The sequence below is a fragment of the Mastigoproctus giganteus genome, chromosome 2, assembly GCF_048544385.1.
Source record: "Mastigoproctus giganteus isolate SK-2022 chromosome 2, ASM4854438v1, whole genome shotgun sequence".
NCBI lineage: Eukaryota > Metazoa > Arthropoda > Arachnida > Uropygi > Thelyphonidae > Mastigoproctus > Mastigoproctus giganteus.
The window spans coordinates 58,789,957-58,814,632 of NC_143576.1; the positions used below are offsets into that span (position 1 = coordinate 58,789,957).

The 24,676-nt window shown below is 36.4% G+C and overlaps 1 protein-coding gene across 2 annotated transcripts in view; it reads left to right on the plus strand.

Moving 5' to 3' along the window:
* LOC150089315 (lachesin-like) overlaps nucleotides 1-24,676 on the plus strand; it is a 758,400-nt gene that overhangs the window by 725,359 nt on the left and 8,365 nt on the right. For both annotated transcript variants that reach the window (XM_090368493.1, XM_090368494.1), the window contains exon 8: nucleotides 24,368-24,427. In XM_090368493.1, coding sequence (XP_090224619.1) covers nucleotides 24,368-24,427 — 60 coding nt within the window. The remainder of the gene's footprint in view (nucleotides 1-24,367; nucleotides 24,428-24,676) is intronic.

Below are 24,676 nucleotides of genomic sequence, written 5' to 3' on the forward strand. Positions count from 1 at the left end.
ACATTTTGTCAAGCAACTGCATAATTCTTGAAAGACATTACATATTAAACATTTTATGAGTATATTTGGATTATTTTTCAATGTTCTGTGAATGCAACTTGTAAAGCTACTCTTGTGTGAAGGTTAAACAAGTTCGTGTTACTGAAATAAAGCACAAAGCTATAACCTGATCACGATGAGGAAAAACATCCACTTATAGAACAATCAACAGAAGATTTAGATACCTGCACTAAGAAAATTACTGGTTGCTAACTTCTTTTAGAGCCTTCTATTAAATCTTTTAATTAATGGATTATTTTCGCAAACAAAAGTTGAGTTCACAAGATTTGCTTTATTTCTCAAGCTAAGCTACATTAATAATCATCCCATCAGAGCAGTACACAAACCAACCAACTGTGAGTAACCAATAAGGAATAATGAGTGACATTTGCCATTAATTTCTAGACCAATACCGAAGACAATCCTCTTGTACAGCTATAATGAAAAGACAGTTTCAGACCGATGCGGTTTACTTCCGTCATCGCAGTGCAGTGCTGATAACATACAATTCTATTGTTTGAAGAGAAAGATAGAATGCGTGACGAGAAATGTTCTCTATTTGGCCGTGTTTAATGACCGAATGATCGTTAAACATGACCGAAGGTCACTGCTTAATGTGAATTGCTGAAGACTATCAACAGACCTTTTCTTAATGAACTAATATCTCAGATGTTGGAGATGGTTTACGTTAAGAGAGGCGTATGTTGGGTTAGTTTCTGCATGGTTGGAATAGACTATTATACTTGAATTACACCTGCCTCGCCATTATGTCATATCACTTTTCAACATTTCGGGAATTATGCATATTATTAGGAGGGAAAGTTATCACTGATAATATCGCTGATCGATTATGTTACGCTCATTATTTACAACTTTCCATTTCGAGCTTATTTGTACTTCATCACGCTCTATATACTTTTCCAGCTCTAAAAAATGTTATGAAGTACATAAAAACGTACTTCATGCAGGTTCGACAAAAAGTACCAATCATTCTAAAGTACACAAAATGGGTTTCCTTAATTAATATTACAGTGTAATACGACAATGAGGCAGAATAAAAAAAAAAAAAAAAAAAAAAACGGATAAATTCCAAATATTGCACAATATCCTACATTTTGTAACATTTTCTACCACATTTTTCTCAACTCATATCACAGTTAATTCACATTGGTGATAAACACCAAGGGCCGCAAAGAAACAGCTTTTATATCTCTATTATAATCGCTACATGAAGTTAATACCAGGGATAAATGAATGTTTAAATGGCAGCAGACAGAGTATGATTATTCTCTTAAATGGCTACCACGATTTTCATGGACTAATGTCATGAAGCCGAGCATGAAGTTTCTGTCCCTTACTGTGTCCAATATTTTAGTAATGATACTGATGTAGGCATTTCAATTTTGATGTCTAAATTTCCTGATGAAATAATGGTGGGGAAGGTGATAAATTACAGTAAGTGATAAATGATAGAATCGACATTCTCCCAACACCGGGTGGAAAAGACCAGAGTCCCGAGATGAATGGAGGAATTTTTTATGGGTCTATTTGACAACGTGGTGGCGCCTCCGTAGCCAGATGGGCAGGGGCAGCAGTGCGTAGCACAAGCTTCTTGATTAGACCGGGGTTCGAGCCCGTGACCACCAAATACAGAGGATGCAGAAAGATCAGGGAATGACCACCGCATATCCACGGAGCAATATGGCCTTAGTTGCCAATGTTCCTAAAAACCAAATAACAAACAAACAAACAAACAGACAACGTGGCTGGGTTAGTCGAACCCGAACGAGGAAACTCGGGTTTTTCGTCCAGCAAGCAGATACGCAATTTGGAGACAGTATATAAGGAGCAATATGGCTTTGGTTGCTGATGCTTGTTATTGTTTGTTATTTGGTTTTTAGGAGCATTAGCAACTAAGGCCATATTGCTCCGGGATATGCGGTGGTCATTCCCTGAACTTTCCGCATCCTCCGTATTTGGTGGTGACGGGCTCGAACCCCGGTCTAATCAAGAAGCGTGTGCTACTCACTGCTACTCCTTCCCACCTTGCGGTTGCTGATGCTCCTAAAAAACAATGACATAGGAGTACGTATATATTCTGTTATTAAGTTCTCTGAACACTGCAGATTGGCTGCTTGAACAGCTCATCGAAATATTACACAATTAGGCCATATACTGAATATACAGCAGAACCTCAAAAATCCGGCATTCAACATCTGGAACTTTTTGAATATTTCTACGAACGTAGTCGATCGTACAAGGGTACAGGCGAAACAGGCTAGCCGGACCTTAAAAAATACACCAGATGCCGAATCTATGCATGTTCCATTAATAATTTCTAAACTTAAGTTTCTTATTTACATGTTTCCTAGATTGTCATTGGTGGCATGCGTTTTCAACGTATAAAATTATTCATTTTTCGGGATATTTAATATTAGGCTCACAAATATAGTAATTAATAGTGCAGCACTATGCACTTAGCTTTTAAGGCGATTCGACTGATGTAATAATGGAGCACTATTAATTTCTCATTTAAAAAATATTGGACAATAGCCACACCAGAACCGGAGGCAACATTCGAACCCGCGATCTTTGTTTCTTAGGCAAGTATGTTGCGCGCTGAATCAATCCGACATATTAACACTTTAGCTTAATGCTGGGGATTTTTTGTTTTTTTCTCCAGGGATTCCCCCTATGTACTGTAATGCTAGGGATACTGTTCTGTTACGATAGGAATCAGAATTACTGCATCATTTAATAAAATTAATGATTTATCCCTGCTGTGCGTGCAGTCTTCAAAAAACTAGAATGTTCAAAAATCCGGCATGCGCTAGATACCTAGAATGCCTGATTTATGAGGATATGTTATACAAAAGGGTTAGTTTTATATTCCGTTACAACTCCAAGGTGTACAGAGGACTCTACAGTTCCACAGTAACTGTTTTGCCAGCATCTGCAGGTATTAGTGGGCTGTGAAAGTTTCATAAAAGAGTAAGGGCACACTATAATATGCCTATATTTTTCATACAGGCTTGGAAATGCCCATTTTAGGAAATATTTCGACTTGTTGGAAAAAGGAAGTGGGGGGGCGGTAAGAGAGAGAGAGAAAGAGAGCGAGAGAGTTAAAAGACTGGTTAATGGCACAAAGGGATATTGCTTATTAAGAGAGCTAGACCGGTTCTGCAAGAACAGTATTTGGAAACCAGGAGTGGCAGAGTTACCTCATCGATATATTTATGTCTGTAAAAGGGCCGAATTAATTAAATTTCAAGCGTCTATTTACAATTAGTCACATGACACAACTGAACATAAATAGAGAGATAATTGTTGAATAGATAGATATGCGAAAATTATTTCAGTCACAGCGCAACTATTATTGGACAAATTCCCACCTCTGTTGTAAAAAGTTGGAAGTTTTCTAAATTTATGGGATGGCTGGGCAAATTTTTGAAATTGTAAGAGTTAACGTCTATTTTCATATAAGTTAGTGCAATAGCATCATTTTTATGCACAATAAACCAACCGAACGTGTGCAGTGGTACCATTACATAACATTTCATATGGTGAATTTCTTCACAGTGAGTTGTCTATCTCAGAATACCTGGAACAAGTAGTTCCCCCATACAGAAGACTATTGTTACTTATTCCCAGAGGGCCACCACTCAGACGGCAGTTTTAGGGGTAATTGGCACCTTATCAGAGAGTAGGTACCTCAGGGTAGGTACCCTGATGGTGTACACTAACATATGAGAGCGAACTCATCTGGCAGTTTGAGACATTTTAGCTCCAAATCCTATGTGTACCAAGAATTCAGCTTTACCAAAAATAATAAATAAATAAATTATATATTTAGATAAATGGAAAATTAGAAAATAACAATATATTTAGAAAAGCGGTTTAAAAGTTACAAAAGAAAATACGGTAATAAGACTCCCCCCACCTAAAATAAATCACCTCAGAGGGGTCAGAGGAACAAACAAATAACTGGTCTCTGTTTCCCTCAATAAGAGGCACATCGGACCATGATTATACAGCGCCTATCAGGAGAACAAAACACGCAACAACTTCAGGTAATCAGCTTGACCAATGAAAATGAGAAGAGGGGTCTCGTCCGGGTATGGTCAAAGTGTTTGACTCGCGGAGAAAACGGAAGTTTCGTAGAAAATGCGAAAATGTGCGATAAGTTTCAAGAATTAAAGAAAATATGTGCTGTTTAGACATTGTAAGCGAAAGTTAATAGAAAAGTCGGACAATAGGGAAACTTCAGCGAAATGCTGTGCTGGAGTACAAAAAAAGAAAAAAAAAAAAAAAAGATTAAACTATGCAGTGATCTGGTGGGACTAATTGCAGGATAGTCAAGCCTGTATCCCTTGCAAAATTTATCCCAGGATTAAATAAAAGGAATCAGAAGGCTTACTGATGCATGCTGAAAGGAGAACCCAACTAGAATAATCAAGAAAGAGCCGTTGGATCCAGAAACACAGTAAATGGATTAATGCTCTCGCTATGGAGTTAGAAAGTTGAAAGGAAAAAAAATCTTAACCTTTAAAGTCCACGCGACACTGGTGGTAAAAGTGAGGAGGGCGGAGCGTGGAAGCTTCAGCTTCATTAACTCGCGCTCACTACACCTGTGGTTAAATTTGTTAATAAGAATATTTTTGCTGAAGAATTGAAACAGCCGAGTGGCTATTTTATATTGGTTAGAGGGTACAAGATTTGACGGAAAATCTCGCTCGGTTATGTCGCATGGTGTTAACAGATCTGGTCACCTAATTAGTGCATATAATACTAAATATGGGGAAATTAATTTTTAAATAATCGTACCAATGCAAACTAAAGTCATATGAAATAATTAATGTACTCAATGTTAAAAATTCTTCCGTTTGTGTAAAAATATGGTATCTTGATTCAACCCCTACGATACCCATTTATTGGATTCTTTCATTATACAAGCTAGATAGCCAAAGCAATTGAAGTTTTTAGTTTAAATATTAAGCATTTTAGATTACAAGAAAAAGAAAGAGCAGTAAAATGGAAAATAGAAGGGTAGAATAAGCTAAAAGTTTGCAATAAGTGATCGCACAAGAAAAAACGAAAATGAATGTTTTTTGAATGGCAATTAATAAAATGACAATTTTCCTAAATCTGTAAATATATTAGGATGGTGCATAGTTCATAGTGTTAAGGTCAGGCGCCACCTGTGGTTTCCGACATCTGCGCCATATATAGACTGTGAAGAATCTCAGAACAACATAAATTCCAGAAAAGTGTTGAATGGCAGTATTGTGTTGGGTTCTATTGCCTGTCCTGGAATTTGGCCGCTGGGCCCTGGTGGGATCCCACGTTGCCCACACACACATCACTAGGACGTAGCCAAGCTGCCCATAATTCTCTGGCTAGTCTCCGTCAGGGTCGCCTCAGCTTCCTGACTGGATCCCAAGTTAAAAGAAAAAAGGGGTCGTTTAATGATCCATGTCCAGTTAACAAGTATGTAGCATGTAGACCTGGTGAACACCCTATCAATGTGAGAGAAGAAGTTTCCAGTGATTTCACCTTTGTTGGAAGCAGTCCATCTCGCTTGCTACGCCTGCTGCAGATGCCCGAGGAGACGCTTCTTTCCTGCTGTGCTATCGTTTGCGGGGTGTGTTGTGAAGTCGAGGATGGTCTTGGAATGTGCTCTTGAGAGGTGGAAGAGCAGTCCACAGCGGACGACCTCCAGGTCCAGTGGCATGACGCCTGCCAGGATTTGGAGAGCATAATTTGGAGAGAGGATTTGGTACTGACAGTGCAGCAGGCGCAAGTAGTGGCGAGCAGGATGTTCCTTTGCAGAGAGTCGAGGATTCTTCTACCAGTAACAGTGATGACTCTCGAGTATCAGATGCCTGCTGCGTACCTTATAATCTGGGTAAATACCGCTTTAAAGAATAAGGACAGAGTGTGCCTATTGAGTCCCCAGTCCCGTCTGGAGACCCTGTCGCCATTTTAGGTTGGTACGGTTAATGAAATTTATTTATTTTAAATAAATGTGTGTTCATTCTGTGGAAACCTAGTTTGGAAAAGAAAATGCTCCAGAAAACGCCATCTCTTAAAGAATCATAGGAATTTTTAAGAAGCAAGAGTAGGATGGCGTAAAGATTCTCAGCGCTTGGTGAGAGGCGAGTTGCTAATGAGAAAAACTGATTAGCATCCACGTGAGAAGTGAGATAACAATTCAATATTACAGTCTGCTAATGAATTTTGAACTCTAACAGTGATGCATTCAACTGTTTGGTGGCTGGTGTAGTTCCCCGAAATGCACAGGACAGCTGTGTACTCATCTTCCATGAAAGATGTTTACGGCTCATTGTACTCCACTTATTGGCTCCTTGTATAACGTGAAGTGCTGTCATCAATTTGTTGCTGCTTAGTAATCCTGCAACTTAATGAATGGCTCCTTGGCCCACGTCAGATTCTGTCGTCATCAAGTGCTGACGACTTAAACTTGAGTTATCAGGTTGGCGCAGCTCATCGTACTGTACTGATAGTTAGGTGTTCTAGCTCAAAGATAGAAAATTTCTCTAGTGCGACTTCAAGTTGAAGGTAGTTCCAGGTGCTGAGCCAACTTCCCTAACCTTGTAATACACTACAGATTTTACCCACAATCTCAACCTTTGATTATACCATGGATCCTACATTTTTTTTTTTACTTGAAGGCATTTTTAAATAATATTTTAGCAAAATGTAGTGGTGAAACTAGTGGATTACGCAAATATAAGAAATAAAATGCAGGAAAAAAATTATTAGAAACTTTCAATATTATATTACATTTTTTATAACAACGCTAAACACTATTTACTAATTTCGTTCCTGTTTTTTTTTTTTCCTATGGCAGAAAGAATTATTACATTTTAGTTTCAGGTGGCACGGAGACTCGGAAGGGGTCACAATTCCTGAGCGTGACAGTGTTGTAGGGATGGGGGTGCCAGGAGAAAAGAGGCTAGCATTATTATCCAGCACACCTTAGAAGTTGGACGATCGATGTTGGGATCAGGATGGGCGGATATTTTCAGAGATATCTGTGGCGCTAAGTCTCGTCAACTAAGAACAGCATTTGTTCAAATACCAAGTACAGCCATAGCATTTTGGCTAGAAGGGAAACAGTCAGATATATACTGTCTATTGGACCACAGATGTGGATCCATTCTAAAAGCAAGAATTCTATATGTTTGGGGTCAGAAAAGGCTACACGCTTTTCAACAGCTTGATGGTCACAGAGAGGTACCTTCTACCGATCAGTGTGGGTCTTTGTATTTTCATTATTTTAGAAAAACTGGCAGCCCGGGACTATTGAGACAAACGATTTTTTGCATTCCTCTTTAGTCATTTGTATTCATTTAAGAATATTCTCCAAACAGCGGTAGGGAACGGAAAGCTGTTCGAGTATCACGTGATATCTCCCTAACAGTAAGTTCAATTCAAGACGAGATGTTGAAAGTGGCACAGTATCGTCGTCGTCGTCTTAATTGCGATCGAAAATAATCCTCCCCAAGGTTATTTTTGATGTTTAATATATCCTACTCGCGTTCTCAGAGATGTATTCTTGATAACGAGAGTAGGTTGTTCCAGGCACTGATTTTAGAGAGAACAGGATAATTGTGGTCATCTGGGTTAATGCCTTACCCTAATTATGCCAGGCTGGTTTGTAGTGTGAGGAGTTTTTTTTTTTTTTTTTTATTAATTATCATTAGTCGATTTAATGAGATTATTTCATATATATTTCTCTGGATTGTGAAGAAAAAAATGGAAAAGCTGAATTTTGGCAATTTACCAGTAAGGTTGAGTTATTGTTTTCTTTCTTTTCTGTTTTTTTTTTTTTTTTTTTGTTTAGTGTTAACAAGACTGGTCCGCTCTAGCGTAGTTCTGTTCTCCCTTTTTTATTCTACACTTCAGCAAAGCTTTCTTCACTAACAATGTCGCCAGCATGAAAGAACATATCGAATACGATGAAGTAAAAAAAAAAAAATATATAGGATGAACTTGAGAACATTTGGCGTCAAACTGATGGGGAATCAATAGACCAACAAACGAAGCGCGGTTTACTAGCTTTTGACTTTATTTTATCATTCTGGAAACAACAAATAGGTCCTAATTCGAAATTCTAGCAACTGCCTGCTGAGATGAACAATTCTGATACAAGGAAATATTATACATCACGATAATACGTAATCCGATAAATATTGTGAATAAAAATAGATGGGCCAATGCAGTTTCCTAAAAAAAACGCGAAATCAGAACGCATTAACACATTTATTTTTAGTATAATTTATAAACTATAATTAAGTTATGTAATGCGTTAAGTGTACCTAATAAATAGATGAATAATAAAAAAGGTTGTAACTGTGACTTTAGTAAGCCATTTTCATTATTACTATATGGTTGAATTTTTTAGACAAACCGGAGTTTGTACATTGGCATCATTATTGTAACATCTCGTATTGTGAAATCTTTCACAACGAGTTGTCCTCCTTATACTTCAAATAAGTGACGCTTTCCCATTAGAGAAGGCTACTGTGACTTATTTTCTGTTGAGTACCATCACTCAGAGAGCCTTGTTTCATGGGTATCTACCCGCTCCCTGATGATAAGCCTTGATGATCTTTGAAACAGTGGTGTATGAGTGATGGAGCTCAACAGAAAATAAGTAACAGTAGTCTTCTCTAATGGGGAAGCGTTTCTTATTTGAAGTATAAGGAGGATAACTCGTTGTGAAGGATTTCACAATACGAGATGCTACAATAACGATGCCAATGCACAAGTACAATTTCGGTTTATCTAAAAAATTCAACTATATAGTAATGATAAAAATGCACTAACTAATGTCATAGTCTGAATTTTACGAGTACGTAGTTGGAGGCTTTCTACCTTAAAATAATATTAGCAAAAAGTTAAATAAGTTTGATATATCAAGCTTAAAATCACGATATGTATTACGTTATTTTTTTTTTTCGATATTTTTTTTCAGTTGCTTCGAGAAGTTCTGTTTATTTTAAACAGTTCAATACAGCACCAGCTCATTGCATAGATGTGTACATATGAAAAGAACAAAAAGGAAAAATGCTATTTTTGTCTCAAATCCAGGTTTGTAAATATCCCATATCAAAAACGTACTCAGCTTAAAGATCATCTACAGCATCGAAGTGTTTTTAAACTCGATTCAGAATCATGAATTCCTAATTTCTGCCTGACATAGTACCTGAATACTAATTTTGTAATTAAAAATAAAAATCTAATTGCAAATACGGGTATTTCAATATGTACACTTTTCTACTACCTAGAGAATATAAGTAGAAATAAAGTACAAAAAGATAGGTGTGTAGTTCTACAGGAATCGAACTCAGGCCATTTACACATGTAAGAAAGCAGCAGTGTATCCGGCGAATGCTAAATGATGCATCCTGAAAAGCATGTGCAATTTCAGCTCTTCTTTTCTTATAAAAAACATATGTGTTTAGGTATATATTTCAGTTTAGCCTTAACATTTACTTTATGTAATAATCATGACGCTGGTCAGGGGTCCATAGGTATACACCTTTTTTTTTTTTAATAAAATATTGAAGTATTTGTATGCCCCTTAAAGCGTACCACAAGTCGAGAGCCATTAGTCTACAGAACAGATTTTATTCCAGAACAGAAAAGAAATTGGCTTATCATAATCTGTAGATCTCTATGTACTTCAATGCTCAAAATCGTTCTTTTTTGTGAAAGACATTTAGCGAACGCTGTTCACATGTTAAACCTTAAGCTGAGTAAGTCCTGACATCTTTGTCCCAGTTAAATGGCATTTCGTTTCATTAAAGGGACTGAACTCAACTCACCGATATGTGACTTTGTGGAGACGTGTTAGACAGTTGCGCACAAACTGGAATCAAAATTTAAACTGGATATTTTTACGAAAAGTAAAAATAAATCAGAAGATGGAATTAATTTCATATTTTAAAAATTCCACTTAATTTTTTTTGTTATTTTACCACATTTTAATGATAGTATTCAAATCCCTTGTTTTTCGATTTTCCTTTTATATCATATAGAAAATGAAATTTCTTTTTATATCATGGTATGAATAAAGTTACTGCTAAATCATATAATCTTTTTAGACTAATAATCTTCCAGAAATAAATCTGTAATTTATTTTCTCAATCTGTACGAAAATGTTAAGGACGTAGTACATCATTTGTTGAGTACATCAGTTATCAGCATAATGAAATAAATAGTGACTAAACTGCTCGAGAAAAGAAAAATAGGATTTAAAACGATTGGAACTATGCACATTTATTTGTTTAACAGCAGCCAAACCCCAAATTAAAATTAGATATTAATGAACTTTTGTTTCTTATTATGTCTAAAGTACAAACCCTCTAGGATGCAGTCAGCGATCTCCAACATAGAATCAGAAAGGTCTGAGTTCATTCCTCTCTCCGACTTAAGTCGAAAAATAATTCCTATTAGGACAGAAAATTAATGGCCAAGTTAGTCTGCCTTGGGCGAGATGTTCCAGGATTTCTGATACCGTACAATATCCAAACCGAAAATTCAGAGATGACGCCCTGCTGTCTAGTAAAAATATAAAACTAATAACCCGAAAAGAAAGTGGTCGAACATTTTCACTATATTATATAGAATTTTCGGTCTCCACAATATCACCAACACTTTGTTTATTATTTTCAGAAAATCATGCAGGATGAAGTACCAGTTTTTCTAGATTTACCTTCCTTTTAAAAATGGAGCCTTTTTATTATTTTATTCTACTGCTCACGAAGTATTAATCTGCGTGGTTATTGTAGAAACAGCAGCTAGGGCCTTTACGCTAATGGTTCAAAATCAGCACTCGTTCATGACATCTGCTGTTGTTGAGTAATTTGCTGAAATTCGGGCTTTACTGTTTCATCGTAAAATGTTTGAATAATAACTGCAGGACCTGTTGAAAACAATAGGGACTATTTCGATCATGTTACTATTATATTACTCAATTACTCAATATTACTTTATATTACTGCGTTATATTACTCAATTCATTATTTGGTATAGAATGAACATGGGATCGACAGAGTTTTATAGACAAGTAACATGTACTGTACCATCAAACACCATTGCATGTAGACGGTTAAGGTAACCGCGTGATGGATCTTTGGATATATATTTCTTTCAATATCTTATTTCCATGCCTCTGATTCAATGCCAGTATAAATGAATGATGCCAAATCCAAAAATTACCAATCTTTTTTTCTTTCTTTAAGTTTCAGTTTATTCAGCAATGCGTAAACGTAATTTGCATGCGCACTGCACCTCGGAAAGCAGTTTAGTCATTGCAGTGGATTATGTGGATAAAATTAATCACATCATCTGTAAAGTTTTGTTTGCAAAATGGCATTGCCAGCCATAACGTCAACCTATGATATATTGCTCCTTCCGGAATTGTAGACATAAGTTTCACGTCCATTTGAGGCAGTGAGAAAAATATATAGCTTGGAACGAAGACGGGCTCGTTTTTATTGTGTTGGCTAAAGAAAATTTCCTTAATTCAGCAGTTTTGATTCAGCTGCGGTCTGCCCAATAGGAGCGATCGCTTTTCACGATGTTTCTCAGCGAGTTTTGTGCCGTAATGCTTCCACTTGTCATATGGAAATTCGAGTCGGCTCCACAGACAGTAACGAATATGTAATCGATTGCATGACAGTATAAAAGACAGTGTGAAACGCTTTGTCGATCCCGCCAGGATCTATAATAGCAGTGACTATGGCTGCCTCGTTCCGAAGAAGACGCGTCTGAAAGATAATGCGAGTAAGTGAGTAAGTTTTGATTTTGAAGAATGCTATGTGTAGGGTTTGTGTCAGTTTTAAGTTTCCTTGCTGCGGTCGTTAGTGACAGCACACTTGAGTGAACACCGCTTCCTACCTTGTCATTACAAAACATAATACTTTTCTTTTCTCAGCTTTAAGCCAGAAAAGTTTTCAGACAACAAATATTTTACTGCGAGATTTTTCGCGAATAAATTAAATTTGATTGTCCCGTTCTCTCTTCTTTTCAAGAGCTGATTACAGAATACTATTTGAGACCTCCCTCCTACCTTTGAGATAAATTGTTCAATGAGGAATAAAAGATAACTTTCTTTTTTTATATATATATTTCATGTCCTTGTTTATTCTCCATAACTTTAAGAAGGTAAAGCTGCGAACATATACCTGCATCTTAAAATAACTCGAAACGAAAATCCATAGGGGTTTTGCTGTTTTGAAGACAAACTAGGAGTGCATCCAGTTTGGCGATAATTTCTTTCATTATTACAACTTGCTTTTTATAGCGATTTTTTTCCTTGTTTAAACTGTTCTGTCGTAACACTGCGGAGGTGACAAAATCTTATTCACATTATAGTTATATACTTGGACCACAATGGTTTGGTAACACTTTTAAAAGAAAAAAATCCCCTTAACCTTATAAAAAGACTTGACTTAAAAATCTTCTTTATTAGAGGTATAAATGGCAACAATTAGCAGTAAGTTTTATAATTTTAACGATCATGTATGCAGGCTTTGTTTTCTTAAAAAAATTGGTCAATTATAATACTACGAATGTCATTTAAGTTCTCATCTTTAGACTGTTAGGGAATTAAGATGTGTGTGGGATTTTTTGGTTAATTGGCTTCAGTTTTGTGACTTTACTAATATATTTCAAACAACCAACGCGTCTAGTAGTTAGCCAAACCTTCAGAGGTTTTTCTTGTTTGAGAGCTTTTGGCGCAAGGGCAGCTCAGGCAATAATGGGCCTAGCTTGGGTTAGGAGAGTTTCGTATTTCAAAATGTTTCACTTTTATTGATGTAGTTTAGAAGAAAGCCAAGATTCTGCTTTATAATTGTAGTGTAATCAGTGTAGTCCAATTAGACGGTCTCCTAGTAGTCCTGCCCAGACTACCAGGTCTCCTAGTACTACCAGGTCTCCTAGTAGTCCTGCCCAGACATTCAATGAGAAACGTTGCTGATGTCGTGACTCGTGAATTGCATTAGAAGTTGCGTAGCTTCTCCATAAATGGAGGTTTGTATTTGTTGTATTAATTTTATATTCTTCAGTTGGTTGTTAGAATTTTTTTTTTTTTTTTGGCGCAAAAGCAACTTTGGCCATATTGCGCAGATCTATTAGTATTAAGTGATAATGACGTGAATGTTTCATAATTATGATTTATATCTGACTGAAATATCCATTAGTGTTAATAAGTAAATACACATGGTGTTTCAAAAATGATGGTCGTTAATTTAAAGGTTAAAAGTACATCCATGTATTGTTGTGGCAGACCTCAGGGTTTCCCCCATTAGCCTGGTTAAAAGTACAGACCAAAATGAGCAAAACGTCCCAGTGAACATCGGGCCGCAAATGAACATTTTCTGTGAAGATCCACCACTGACTATGGGAGCACTAGTTTAGGAAAAAGCTGTGAATCCTTTTCTAAGGGTTGCTTTATTAAACATAAAATAATAAATTTTTAATATTTGGTTTCAATCCCACAGGATTTTACAGATGTTACAAAAGGTGTTCACAAAATGCTGTTCTAGCATCCGTACGCAGCTTTGTGGTCTTCTCTGCATTGAGTTGCGAATCCTCTCAGGCATTCCTGGATCATTTCTGATTTGCTCCTTCAACCCGACGCTGCAATACCTCAACTGTGTTAATGTAAGAAGTGTACACTGAGCTTTTTACATGATCCCAGATACAAAAATCCATAGGATTTAAGTCTGGTGATCTAGGAGGCCCACCTCTACCTATCAACCGTTGACCATACCTTCTAGTTAGATATGCCCTTGTTTAAATGATGCATAAACCACATGTTCTGGCGTTGCTGAAGTGTACATTATCATCATCATGGAGGTCCGGAAGAACATTCTTCAGGAACTGAAGGTACAGCTCTCCTGTTAGCCTATTTGGCAGAAAGTGTAGTCCAATTAGACGGTCTCCTAGTAGTCCTGCCCAGACATTCAATGAGAAAGGTTGCTGATATCGTGAATTGCATTAGGATTTTCGTCGGACCAAACGTGACAGTTATGAAAATTAAAAATATCACCATGAGTAAACCCAGCTTCGTCAGTAAACAGAATGTTGTTTAAAAATTGGGGGTTCAGGACACACTGTTGTTGCATCCAATGGCAGATGTTCACTCTGGGAGGGTAGTCTGTATTGCTGAGACTTGTACACGCTGGATATGGTAGGGATAAAGTAATTGACGTTGTAAAATTCGCCACACACTGCTATGACTCAGTGCACGCTCTTGCAGAGCAACCCTACCTGCCGAAATTCTTGGATTTTGTTCTACTCTTTCTAACACGCTTTCTTTAACATCAGGTGTTATGTTTCTGGGCCTATCTGCTCGTACTCCATGTGCAAACACCCATGTTCAATAAGGCCTTAATGTACCCTGATGAAAGTGCGCCTGTTGGGCTGCCTTCGGCGGAGAAATGCTTCTTTGTACAAACGTGCAGCTTCCAGTGCACTGCGGTTGGCTTTACTATACATGAAGTGCATGTCCACATATTCTTCCTTGCTGTAACTTCTTTCCATGTTGACTATCCTTTGACAAGTACTAGTATGCCTGCTATGTCTCAGAGCATTGAGAGAGGGAAAGGGAGAATAAGCATAACATTACATAAACAAACAAGTCAGTGGTAGATCCCAGCACTGTTCAGTTCACCTTGTCAGTAGTAGATCCCAACTAGAAATGTGCAATATCTCGAAAACGATTCACTTAAGGACCCATGTTTACTAGGCTTTTTTTGCGTATTGTAGTCTGTACCATTCACCATTAAATTATTGACCATCACTTTTGAAACCCTCTGTATTTTAAAAATGGAGTTATCTCCTATGAGGCGCGTCCGTAGCCTCATAGGAGATAACTCCATATGTTATGGAGTTATCTCCTGTATAGCATAGTTATCTCCTATGAGGTTATCCCCTATGTGCATAGCATGGATAACTCCATGCTATGCACTGCTGCTCCATAGGAGCAGCAGTGCATAGCACACGCTTCTTGATTAGACCGGGGTTCGAGAACGTGACCACCAAATACGGAGGATGCGGAAAGATCAGGGAATGACCACCGCATATCCCCGGAGCAATATGGCCTTAGTTGCTAATGCTCCTAAAAACCAAATAACAAACAAACTTATCGCCTGTGATTTGTGATAAATTCAGGGGATCCTGAATATTCACAGGAAGATGTAAAGCTGTTTGTCCCGCCATGTGATATTATGGACATTCTATAAAAGGAAATGTTTTACAATGAGTTGACAAGAACAGTGGTGACATTCGGGAGGATTTGCTTTCGTGAGTAAGTAAAGTGCGTGAGATGAATATGTGCAATGCGCAATCTTGTTAAAATGACTTCTTCGTGCCGATTCTTACGGAGACCCGAATTTCACTGCTGAACTTCATGTTTTATTTGAAGAAATTTATTTTTCATTTAATTTTGCCTGATTTATGACACTGAGTGTTGAGAGTCTATTTGATGATAAGTCTGTAATCGGAATGTGGAACTTTATAAAGCATCATATTTCTATTTGTAGGATTCTTTGCTGCTCTTTCAGCACTTTTATTTTCGTCAATACCTGAATTGTCCTGGGATCCAACGGAAATTTATTTGCCTTATTTTGTTTTTAGCGTGACAAGATAAGATAAGCTTGTATCTGGTGAAGGACGGGATGGGATGGTATCTCGGTTTCGTTGGAGAGCATGTATTACACTTAATGAATTTGTGTATATGAGATGTTTCGGAAGAGAAGAAGTTTCAATGCATTTCAAGGCTATTAGTATGACAAATAGCTCCACAGAATAACTGCTGTTTTCATTTGGGAGTAAGTGTGAAATGACCGTGTGTGGAAGGACCACTACAGCCCCAGACACTTGGGTATCTGTTTTAGAGCTGTCAGTATATATTAGAATATATTCAGAGAACTGTGATGCCTAGGCTGCATGCATCTGTTTTATGTTGACATTTATCAGAGCATATAAATAAAATGAGCCTGATGTACTGGATTCCATTGATTAAGGAGATTAATATTGTATATATTCAGTAATATATTTAAAAGCAAAATGTAACTTTCAAGGTAAAATAGACCCCTTCATCAGCAATATACAGATTCTAACGGAATATTGACGTTTGTCATGTGATGACAGTTGGTCTAAACGAGCTGTATACAGGGGCTCTAAATTCTCGTCTTGGTCTGGTTAAAGAACGGTATAAGCGAAGTAAACCGATCAGCTCCCCACATCATTGCAGAAAGAACTTAAAGAATATTTAGTTTTTTTGGCAAGTTGTTCGGAGGCATTTGATGTGTTCCTAAAGGCAAAGCCTTTTATCGAGAATCAGACCAAGAAAATGTATACTATTTGCTAGAGATATCAGTTGTCCACAATATTTTTTTTTTTTTTTTAACTGTGCTTTGTAAATGCCTTTCAATCATGTTCATGTTTTGTGAATGGCTTGAAACAGTGACGTCATCTGCATTAGGAATGTTTCAACTGTGATCGATAAGACTTTTATAATATAATTTTTTTTTTACTGTAAACAAATTAGCACTGAGAACCGAACTCTGGGGAACTCCTTTTTGAGTATATGTTTGTGGCAGATTGTTTTGGTATTTCACTTGGAAGATTCTGAGCTTCAGAAATTTTTGTATTAGGATTGGGTAGGTGTCCTCGCAGACCATTCAGAATGTCATAGCGCTAGGTAGCGTCGTAGGCCTTTTCTATGTCGAGACTGATCATAATTAGATGCTCATTCCTTAGAAAAGCATTTTGAATATTTGCTTCCGCTTTTATCACGTGGTCTTGCGTGGATCTATTTTTACGAAAGCCGTATTAAACTATACGATAATTTGCGGGAATCGTATGATCTTTGCTAGGTTTCGGGAAGGCAATTACTATAGAGGGATGCCAGGAGTTTGGATAATAGTTTTCCATATAAATTCCATTGTATAGTATAAGTAATGTATTTAGAATTTTTTGGTTGAGATGTTGTATCATTTGATACTGAACGCCATCGAGTTCTGCTAAACTCTTCCTCGTCTTAATCAGAGCTTTTTTTTTTTATTATTATTATTATTATCTGTTTATTCCAGTAAAGGAAAATTCTTTTTGCAATTCTTCAATGTAGAAATTCTGGTTATATGGGAACTATTGGCTGGTATTAAAGTTTAGTTTGTATTTTTCAGCTACAGATTTCATTTTCTGAAAGGATGGGATATATGCTGATGCATTTTCAAATGTAGCTCCAAGAATGCTTGCGAGTTCCTTGGAGTTAGCGATATCGTGTCCATTCCAGTTTATTTAGTAGAGTTGGTACTAAAACAAAAAAATCTGTATTTTTGCTAATTGTGGAGGCGAAACGTATCCATGATTCTTTTGTACTCCTACACCGGATATATCTGGTTCTAGCTTTTTTTAAAATTTATAAGATTTATGGAGGTGGGATACTTTTGGAAGTGATTCCAATCCTATTCTTCTCTGTCTTCGCTATAGTGCATTCATTGTTCTCCCACGTGGTGGCATGTTTAGGATATTTTCCAGAAGACCGAGGTACTGTAGTTTCAGCTGCCATTAAAATTTGGTTTGTAACATGAGTTACAGCATTGTCTACAGGCCGAGTGTGGTGATTATTTGTTCATCGCTTGTCGCAAGTGTTCTATATTTTGTCCAGTCAAGCTTATGGAATCTCCATATTTTTTGTCCAGCGTGATGTGTAACATCATTCGTTAATATTTTGCAGACCACAGGGAAATGGTCGCTATTAAGTGGATTATTCAAGATCATCCACTGAATAAGTGGGTTTATTAATCATTCAAAACAGGCGTTTCAATATGTGCAGCCTACGAGTAATATCCAGATTTTTGATGTCGTAATAGTATTATGTACTTTGCCCAATTACTTTATGTCCTTTAAACTTCTAAATTTCAATCTTGGTATTATTGTCTATTAATAACACTTCTGTTCAATTCCGAGGCTATTTTAAGTTATGTGTAATATAATATTAATTAATGTAACCAAATGCAATATTATTTGTTTTTGTCAGATGTGTAACAAAGTTTTGCCTCCGCCATCGACAAATCAGAATGAATCCTCTCATAAACTCCTCCCCCCTTCCAGGATATGCTGCTATTTTGGGATGACGTTTGTAACCTCAAATGAACAAAATAAACAATAAAGTGAAATAACCACACCATACCAACCTGGCAGGACTGTAGCAAGCTAGATAAAATAAAATTTGTTACTTGAACAGGCGTAAGTAAATTGTTTAAAATAACATCAAAATCATGCACAAAAATTCCATGTGTAATGGGGCAGAAACTGCATGTGATTTGTCATGGGTAAAGAATAAAAATTAACACTCCGATGAAGTGTTGATTCATGTCAGGCAATTCACTTTTTTTTTACTTAGATTAATAACTTTTAATGTAATTTTAAAATGTTCCTTGAAATGGTGTCAAGAGAGAGAGAGAGGTAATGAAAAAAAAATAAAAGAAAAGAGAGAAAGAAAACAAAAGTGAACACGAAAAAAAGAGCGATTTCATTATTAACTGGAATATGTGAGATGAAAACTGCTCTAACTATTAGAATTGTTTTTCTTTAACTAATCTGGTCAAGGTATAATGCATTATATTGTTTCTGGAATGATTTTTTTTTTATTAAAAGATGGAAAAGCTCATTAAAATACTCGATAAATGCAAGTCTTACAATTGAAAAGGACTAAATCACCTCTTCTTGAAAAGCCCAATACAATGCGTTTTCTCCCCATTTGTGAAGCGAACTAAAACTAGACCATTTGAGTGTAAGTCACTCAAAATACTTCAATAAATTACACAAAATCTATTTTAATCAATTTTTTCACACCAGTATATGTCAACTTCTTAAGTTTCCATTACTCGTAAAACTTGATGTATAAAGGCTATCTCCGAAGGAAGAGTACGTACTTTTCACAATTAGAAAACCGTAACCATGTCTGTTTAGCATATCCCCTCCTCCAGTAACGCTTGCATTTACAGTTTGATTCAAATAAAATTTATACCTTTGCAGTAGTGCAGCAGATAGCATTGCAGCTTTCTCACATTGAGTTGGAGCCCTTGTTTACGCGCATTGATTAACTCGACTCAACGAGTAATGTGAATGAATCCCAGTAACCAGAATGAATCATTCAATCAGAATGATTCATTCATTCATTTATTAGTCGTTGCAAAACTGGTTCTCTTATTGAATCAAATTATCATTCAAATCCATATCATTCTACTCATGCTACTGAGCCAACAGTTGCTGGGGCAACAGCATATTTCCTACAAAAACCAAGATTAAAAGTGAGTAGTAATAATTTTTATTTGAATTCCTCTTCTATTTTCCATTTATCTTTTTATTTTCAATAATTGTCTTAACTGTCGAAAAGAATTCTTTATATACTATGGTATGACTTACACAAAATTTTGATTTCCTGGCAGTTTGTTTTTTCCTATCCCGTTTCTTCCATTGTTTATTTTTTTTTTGACATTTTCTGCATACATTACCTTTTTTGTACATTTTTATTATCGCCATTTGCGTATGCCCGTTTACGTATATATATTTTTTAAAAATACGTAAACGGTCATTTTTACCTATACGTAAAAATGTATGCTCCTGCGCATGTCCGTTCACGTATGCATTATTTATGACCGTTTATGTATACATTATTTTTTATTTTGTATTTTATTATTTAAAATAAAATGCCATTTGCGCGTGAATGGACATGCGAATCTCCATTTACGTACGCGCGTGGCCATTTACGTACGCGCCTGTTTTTTTTTATTACACTGTGTAATAAATTGTGAAAAATTTATTACAGTGTGTAATAAATAATATATTGTGTCCATTCTTCACAAAGTACCATGTGGGAAACCACCGGTGGCACCTTCCACAAAACACTATGGAGATATCAATTTCGGAGGCTGTTCCAGCGAGCAAATGGATGTCTCGACTGCAGTGTTAAGGTGCGAGAGATTTTCCACGTTTGTCTTGGGTGAGATCCTTACAGTGGATGATGTCCATTTATATCACTCATGATAAAGACTGTGGGTGGCAGCTGGGTTACGAATTCTTCGAGGTCTGCATACTCTTGATTTGGGGGAAGGTAAAATGGATGTATTCAATCTTAGGGGTGTGTTACCCCACACAGAGTATGTCCCTTGAGGTCGCCCAGTATACAGAAGGGATGGTGTAAATGCATTACTGTCCTCTAAATCTAATTGTAGTAAATAAATATGATATTTATTGTAAGGTTCCTAGGTACACGCAGGTACCCTACCTTTATAAACACTTCACGGCACTAAGCCACGGGTTTAAATCTTGGTTTGGTGGAACATAAATTGTTATTACTATTTTCAGAGATCTAGAGGCTATGCGTACTGCAACCGCTTAAAGGAATTTACCAGTATTGCCACATCACCATGGGTCATGCCGCCTGTTACTCGTATCTTTTCGATATGCCCTATAGTTCTTTATTGAGGTAGAGTCTTGAGGTCTGAGACTCAAGACTCTACCTTGACCTTGTTTCTGGTAAACAAAGTCATAGCGAAGCATGCTTTGCAATTAGATCGTGTATGTTAGTGCGGAATTCTCTGCACTTCCAGCTGGATTATGGTTTTCATTATTTGGTTTTGGAGAGGTTTTCAGATAGCATCTAGGAAACAATTTTAAGCCTTTCAAATACAGATTTTCCCTTTTTGGGGAAATGTGGTTTTTCGGTATCTCTTCATCTGCAAAAATTTCCAGCACTGCTTGGTTGGTCGCTTCTGTCTCTATTTGTTCAGTTGACGTCTGGCTTATTACATTAAGTTTTTCTTGAAGGGCTTTCGTTTCTGAGCGTTTTTCATCGGGAGTTACTGATAATGTCCGTTTACTAATGTTGGTTAGTTTATCTTCACGTTTTCGCCGAGATGTTAAAAGTAGTGCTCGTACTCAATCTGACACGGATTTCTTTGGAGGAATTGTGAAATCTGTTTGAGTCTCTATCGTACGCCGATTTTTATGACCTGCGAAAAGGAAGGTCTGTTTAAGATAGTGGGGAGTACAGTTCTCTTGGCTTTTTGATATGTGGCAGAATGCTCTACTTCATATCATTGTATCTTCTTTTCTCTTTTCCAATATTCGCAGTTCTTAGAACAGGCGGAATGGCCCCCCTTGCAGTTTATATTTCGGTTGCTCGGCTGGACATTTCTGATTAGTGTGTTTATGAAATCCACAGTTGGAACAGATAGCAACCCCTTGGTATGCCATTAATGAATGGCCATACTTTTGGCATTTAAAGCAGCGGAGAAGATTCGGCATGCATAGTCTGATATTACGATTTAGATTTCCGGCATTCACCGATGTAGATGGTTTGGGAGTATTTTAATCATACTGACCTGAAGGTCACTAAAATTTCTGGTTGGAGTAAGTGTCCAATCGCTAGTTACTCTAATCCGTCTCACGGATATTTTCAACGCTTACGAAGATGACCTTGCAACAGATCTGATTCATCTTGTGAATACAATTTACTTTGGAGAATACTTCCAGGATGTGGAATTCAGCTTTCTGGGTTATATTTCATTTATTAAGAAGACTTTTTTTTTCTCAGACTGGGCCTTGCACTGACTGCAATTTCTCATTAGCTACTTTTCGTGGCAGAGTCACAAAATTCATTTCATATGAATTGCAGCGCTTCAATGTCTTAAAATGGTGCGGGTACATGAAGCGAAGAACTTCAATATCTTGTAATTGAGCGGGAATTAGTGCTGTATGTGTGCAATTATCTGTACAGTATTGTGATTAGTGGCGGGAATGCCAGGAAAGCTGGCTGGGACCGCCTAGTACAATAAAAAATAAATAAATAAAATATCCTTCTGACAGCTGTGACACCTTGATCTTCCAGCTCATTTTTAATTTCTTCTTCGGATATACTCTTACAGTCCAATTCAGAAATTACTCTTTTCGATGTGTTTAGGTATTATGGGGTATTACTCTTTTCGATGTGTTTAGGTATTACCTTAACTGAGATCCCACCAAAAGTTGTCATTTGCAGCAGTCTTTCTGCATGTTTTCGTTTGCTGTCTCGACTAAAATGGCGTCTGATTTCAGTCGCTTGGCATTTTTAGGTGTTCTAGCCACAACTTCTGGACATTTATGGATGACAAATGGCGACAGTTTTACTAATGGCTGTTCTGTCGTAAACTGAAGGACTGTAAAATTAGTTGCATGAAGCGATGTCCTTTTTTTTGTCTTTTTGTTTCCAAATATTCTCATCCTTATTTTTCGAACTCAAAGGGGTCAGATCTTTGGGATCTGTAGTTGTAATGTTGGGAATCACTCGTGTTTATGCCTTTTAGCCATGAGAGTCAGAGATTTTCCTCCCACGTTTCCGATCCCGCCAAGCCGAGGCAGAAGCTCTGCCATCTAGTGACTGTGGAGGTTCAATAGTAGATAGTACGGTTAATATGTAAAAAAAAAAAAAAAAAAAAAAGTGTCTTTCCTTTCTTAGAAACTTTTGTCCGAATAATATATATATTATTCTATCACTATATAAATCGCCTGATCTCTAGAAACGCGTGGCACTTGGGCCACCTTCAGAGGGAATGAAACCTATCACTTCGCTGAAGGTGCACCTTTAGGTCCATGTAGATGAGGGTGGCGTTTTGTTAGAAGGCCATTTCATTCATTATCACAGTTATTCATTATTTGGAATTAATATACTTATTTTTCATTTTATATGCAATTAGCAGAGCCTTAGCTACTAATTGCACATAAAATCGAATACAGACTTGATAATTTTCCTCTTTGTGAGCAGTAGGTCACTGGAAATAATCAAATAAGAACTTTATATTATGATTTTTCATCATCATGACTAAAAATTTATATCTATGATCCAGCTTCCACATAACATAACATGTCTTATATAAGCGACTTATCTCCACATCCGAAGATATTTCTGCCTCTTAAGATAAATTGACGTCAATAATTTTCTGCGATGCAGATAAAGTTGTTGTTCTCTACTTCCTGGAAAAGTGAGAAGGGAAGTATTATCATTGGGACTCGTCACTCAGTATCACGTCGGTCTTTGAAGTCAGAAAATCAAAACTGATGTAGTGGATTTCTTCATCAAGACAAAGCGCCGCACCCATGTTTTCAAACCACGGGATTTTATTTGATTTTTGGCTAAAAGTAGTGAAATTATATTTCAATCTTAGTGATAAACCTTCATAAAAATTCTGCATCGATAACTAGTACGTATTTAAATAATTCCAATAATGGAGTTATTTAAAATAACTCCATATTCGGAGAGAGAAGACACCATGTTTTTTTAATTAACTCCAAACATGCCGTTTATCGTAGTTAAGTTCTTTCACTTTGTCAGTCCCGTGATTGCTTCCTCAACACAAGAGCTCATATAACAGAAAACTACAAGAATACCAATAAATTATGACTAGTCTTATGACTGTAACTTTAATTTACTGGTATCCAAGCATTCAATTTCTGTAACTGTACTGAATTAAAAATTATTTTAATTCCTCAGAAGTAAAATATTAACTTTTTAACGAACTAGTATTTTGCAAATGATCAAATGTACTTAATCTTGACACATTCATCGGAAATAATTTGTTCCTATAATTTAGGTTTTGTCATTGTCTAAATTATTGAATTTAGTGTTGACAACTGAGAATAGATATTGTACTAATTACTCCTTGATATTCATCTCAATCTGTCAATTATTGTTCTTAATTTTCCTCACCCGTAACAAACCCTTGACTGGACAATATGCTAGACATTTCGATGTCATCGCTTAACTCCTCCAGTACCTATTGCATTAATCCCTTAAAGAGCAGGAGGATTATATCCTAGCAATATAAATAGTAATACATCCTAGTAATACAAATAATTATTATACGAGTACTGGTCGTGTGACTTTTGCCTACTTCTACATACTTCTCTTTATGTTTAATCTACAGCAACAAACTATTTATTTAAATAAACATCTTGAAACATTGACATCTAAGAAATATGTTGTATTATAAACAACACGGATTGTTTTAGTAAACTAGATTGTTATTCAGACACTGGAAAGCAAAATTTCATATGCTAGAACAAAATAAAATATTAATTCAGTTAGTTATTTAATGGTTAAAGATTTTAAAATGTAAATAGCTTTTTTAAAAATGCAAATAGCTGTTTTAATGTAAATAGATATATATTTTTTTAAATATAAAAAACTATTTTAACGAAAATAGCAATTTTTTAAAATATAATTTTCATTCTTTTGCAGAAGATGATCAGTTCGCACATAAGCATTCTGTCCTTCGTGGAAGTTCAGAAAGGAGAAAAGGTAAAGGCTTTCATATATTATTTTAGAGGCATAGTGCGTAGGTATATTAAGAACTGGAAATTAGTGAAATAATGAGCATTTAAACCAGCATGGAGAATATGCCTTTAATTTCTTAAAAAATATAGATTATTCTCAGATGTTTCGTGGCACTTCCCGTACCACTTCTTCAGTGATGGTGTTATAAATTACATTACAAGAGTGTAAACTGCCTTCAATTCTTTAAAACAATTAAAGGAAGATTACAGCGCG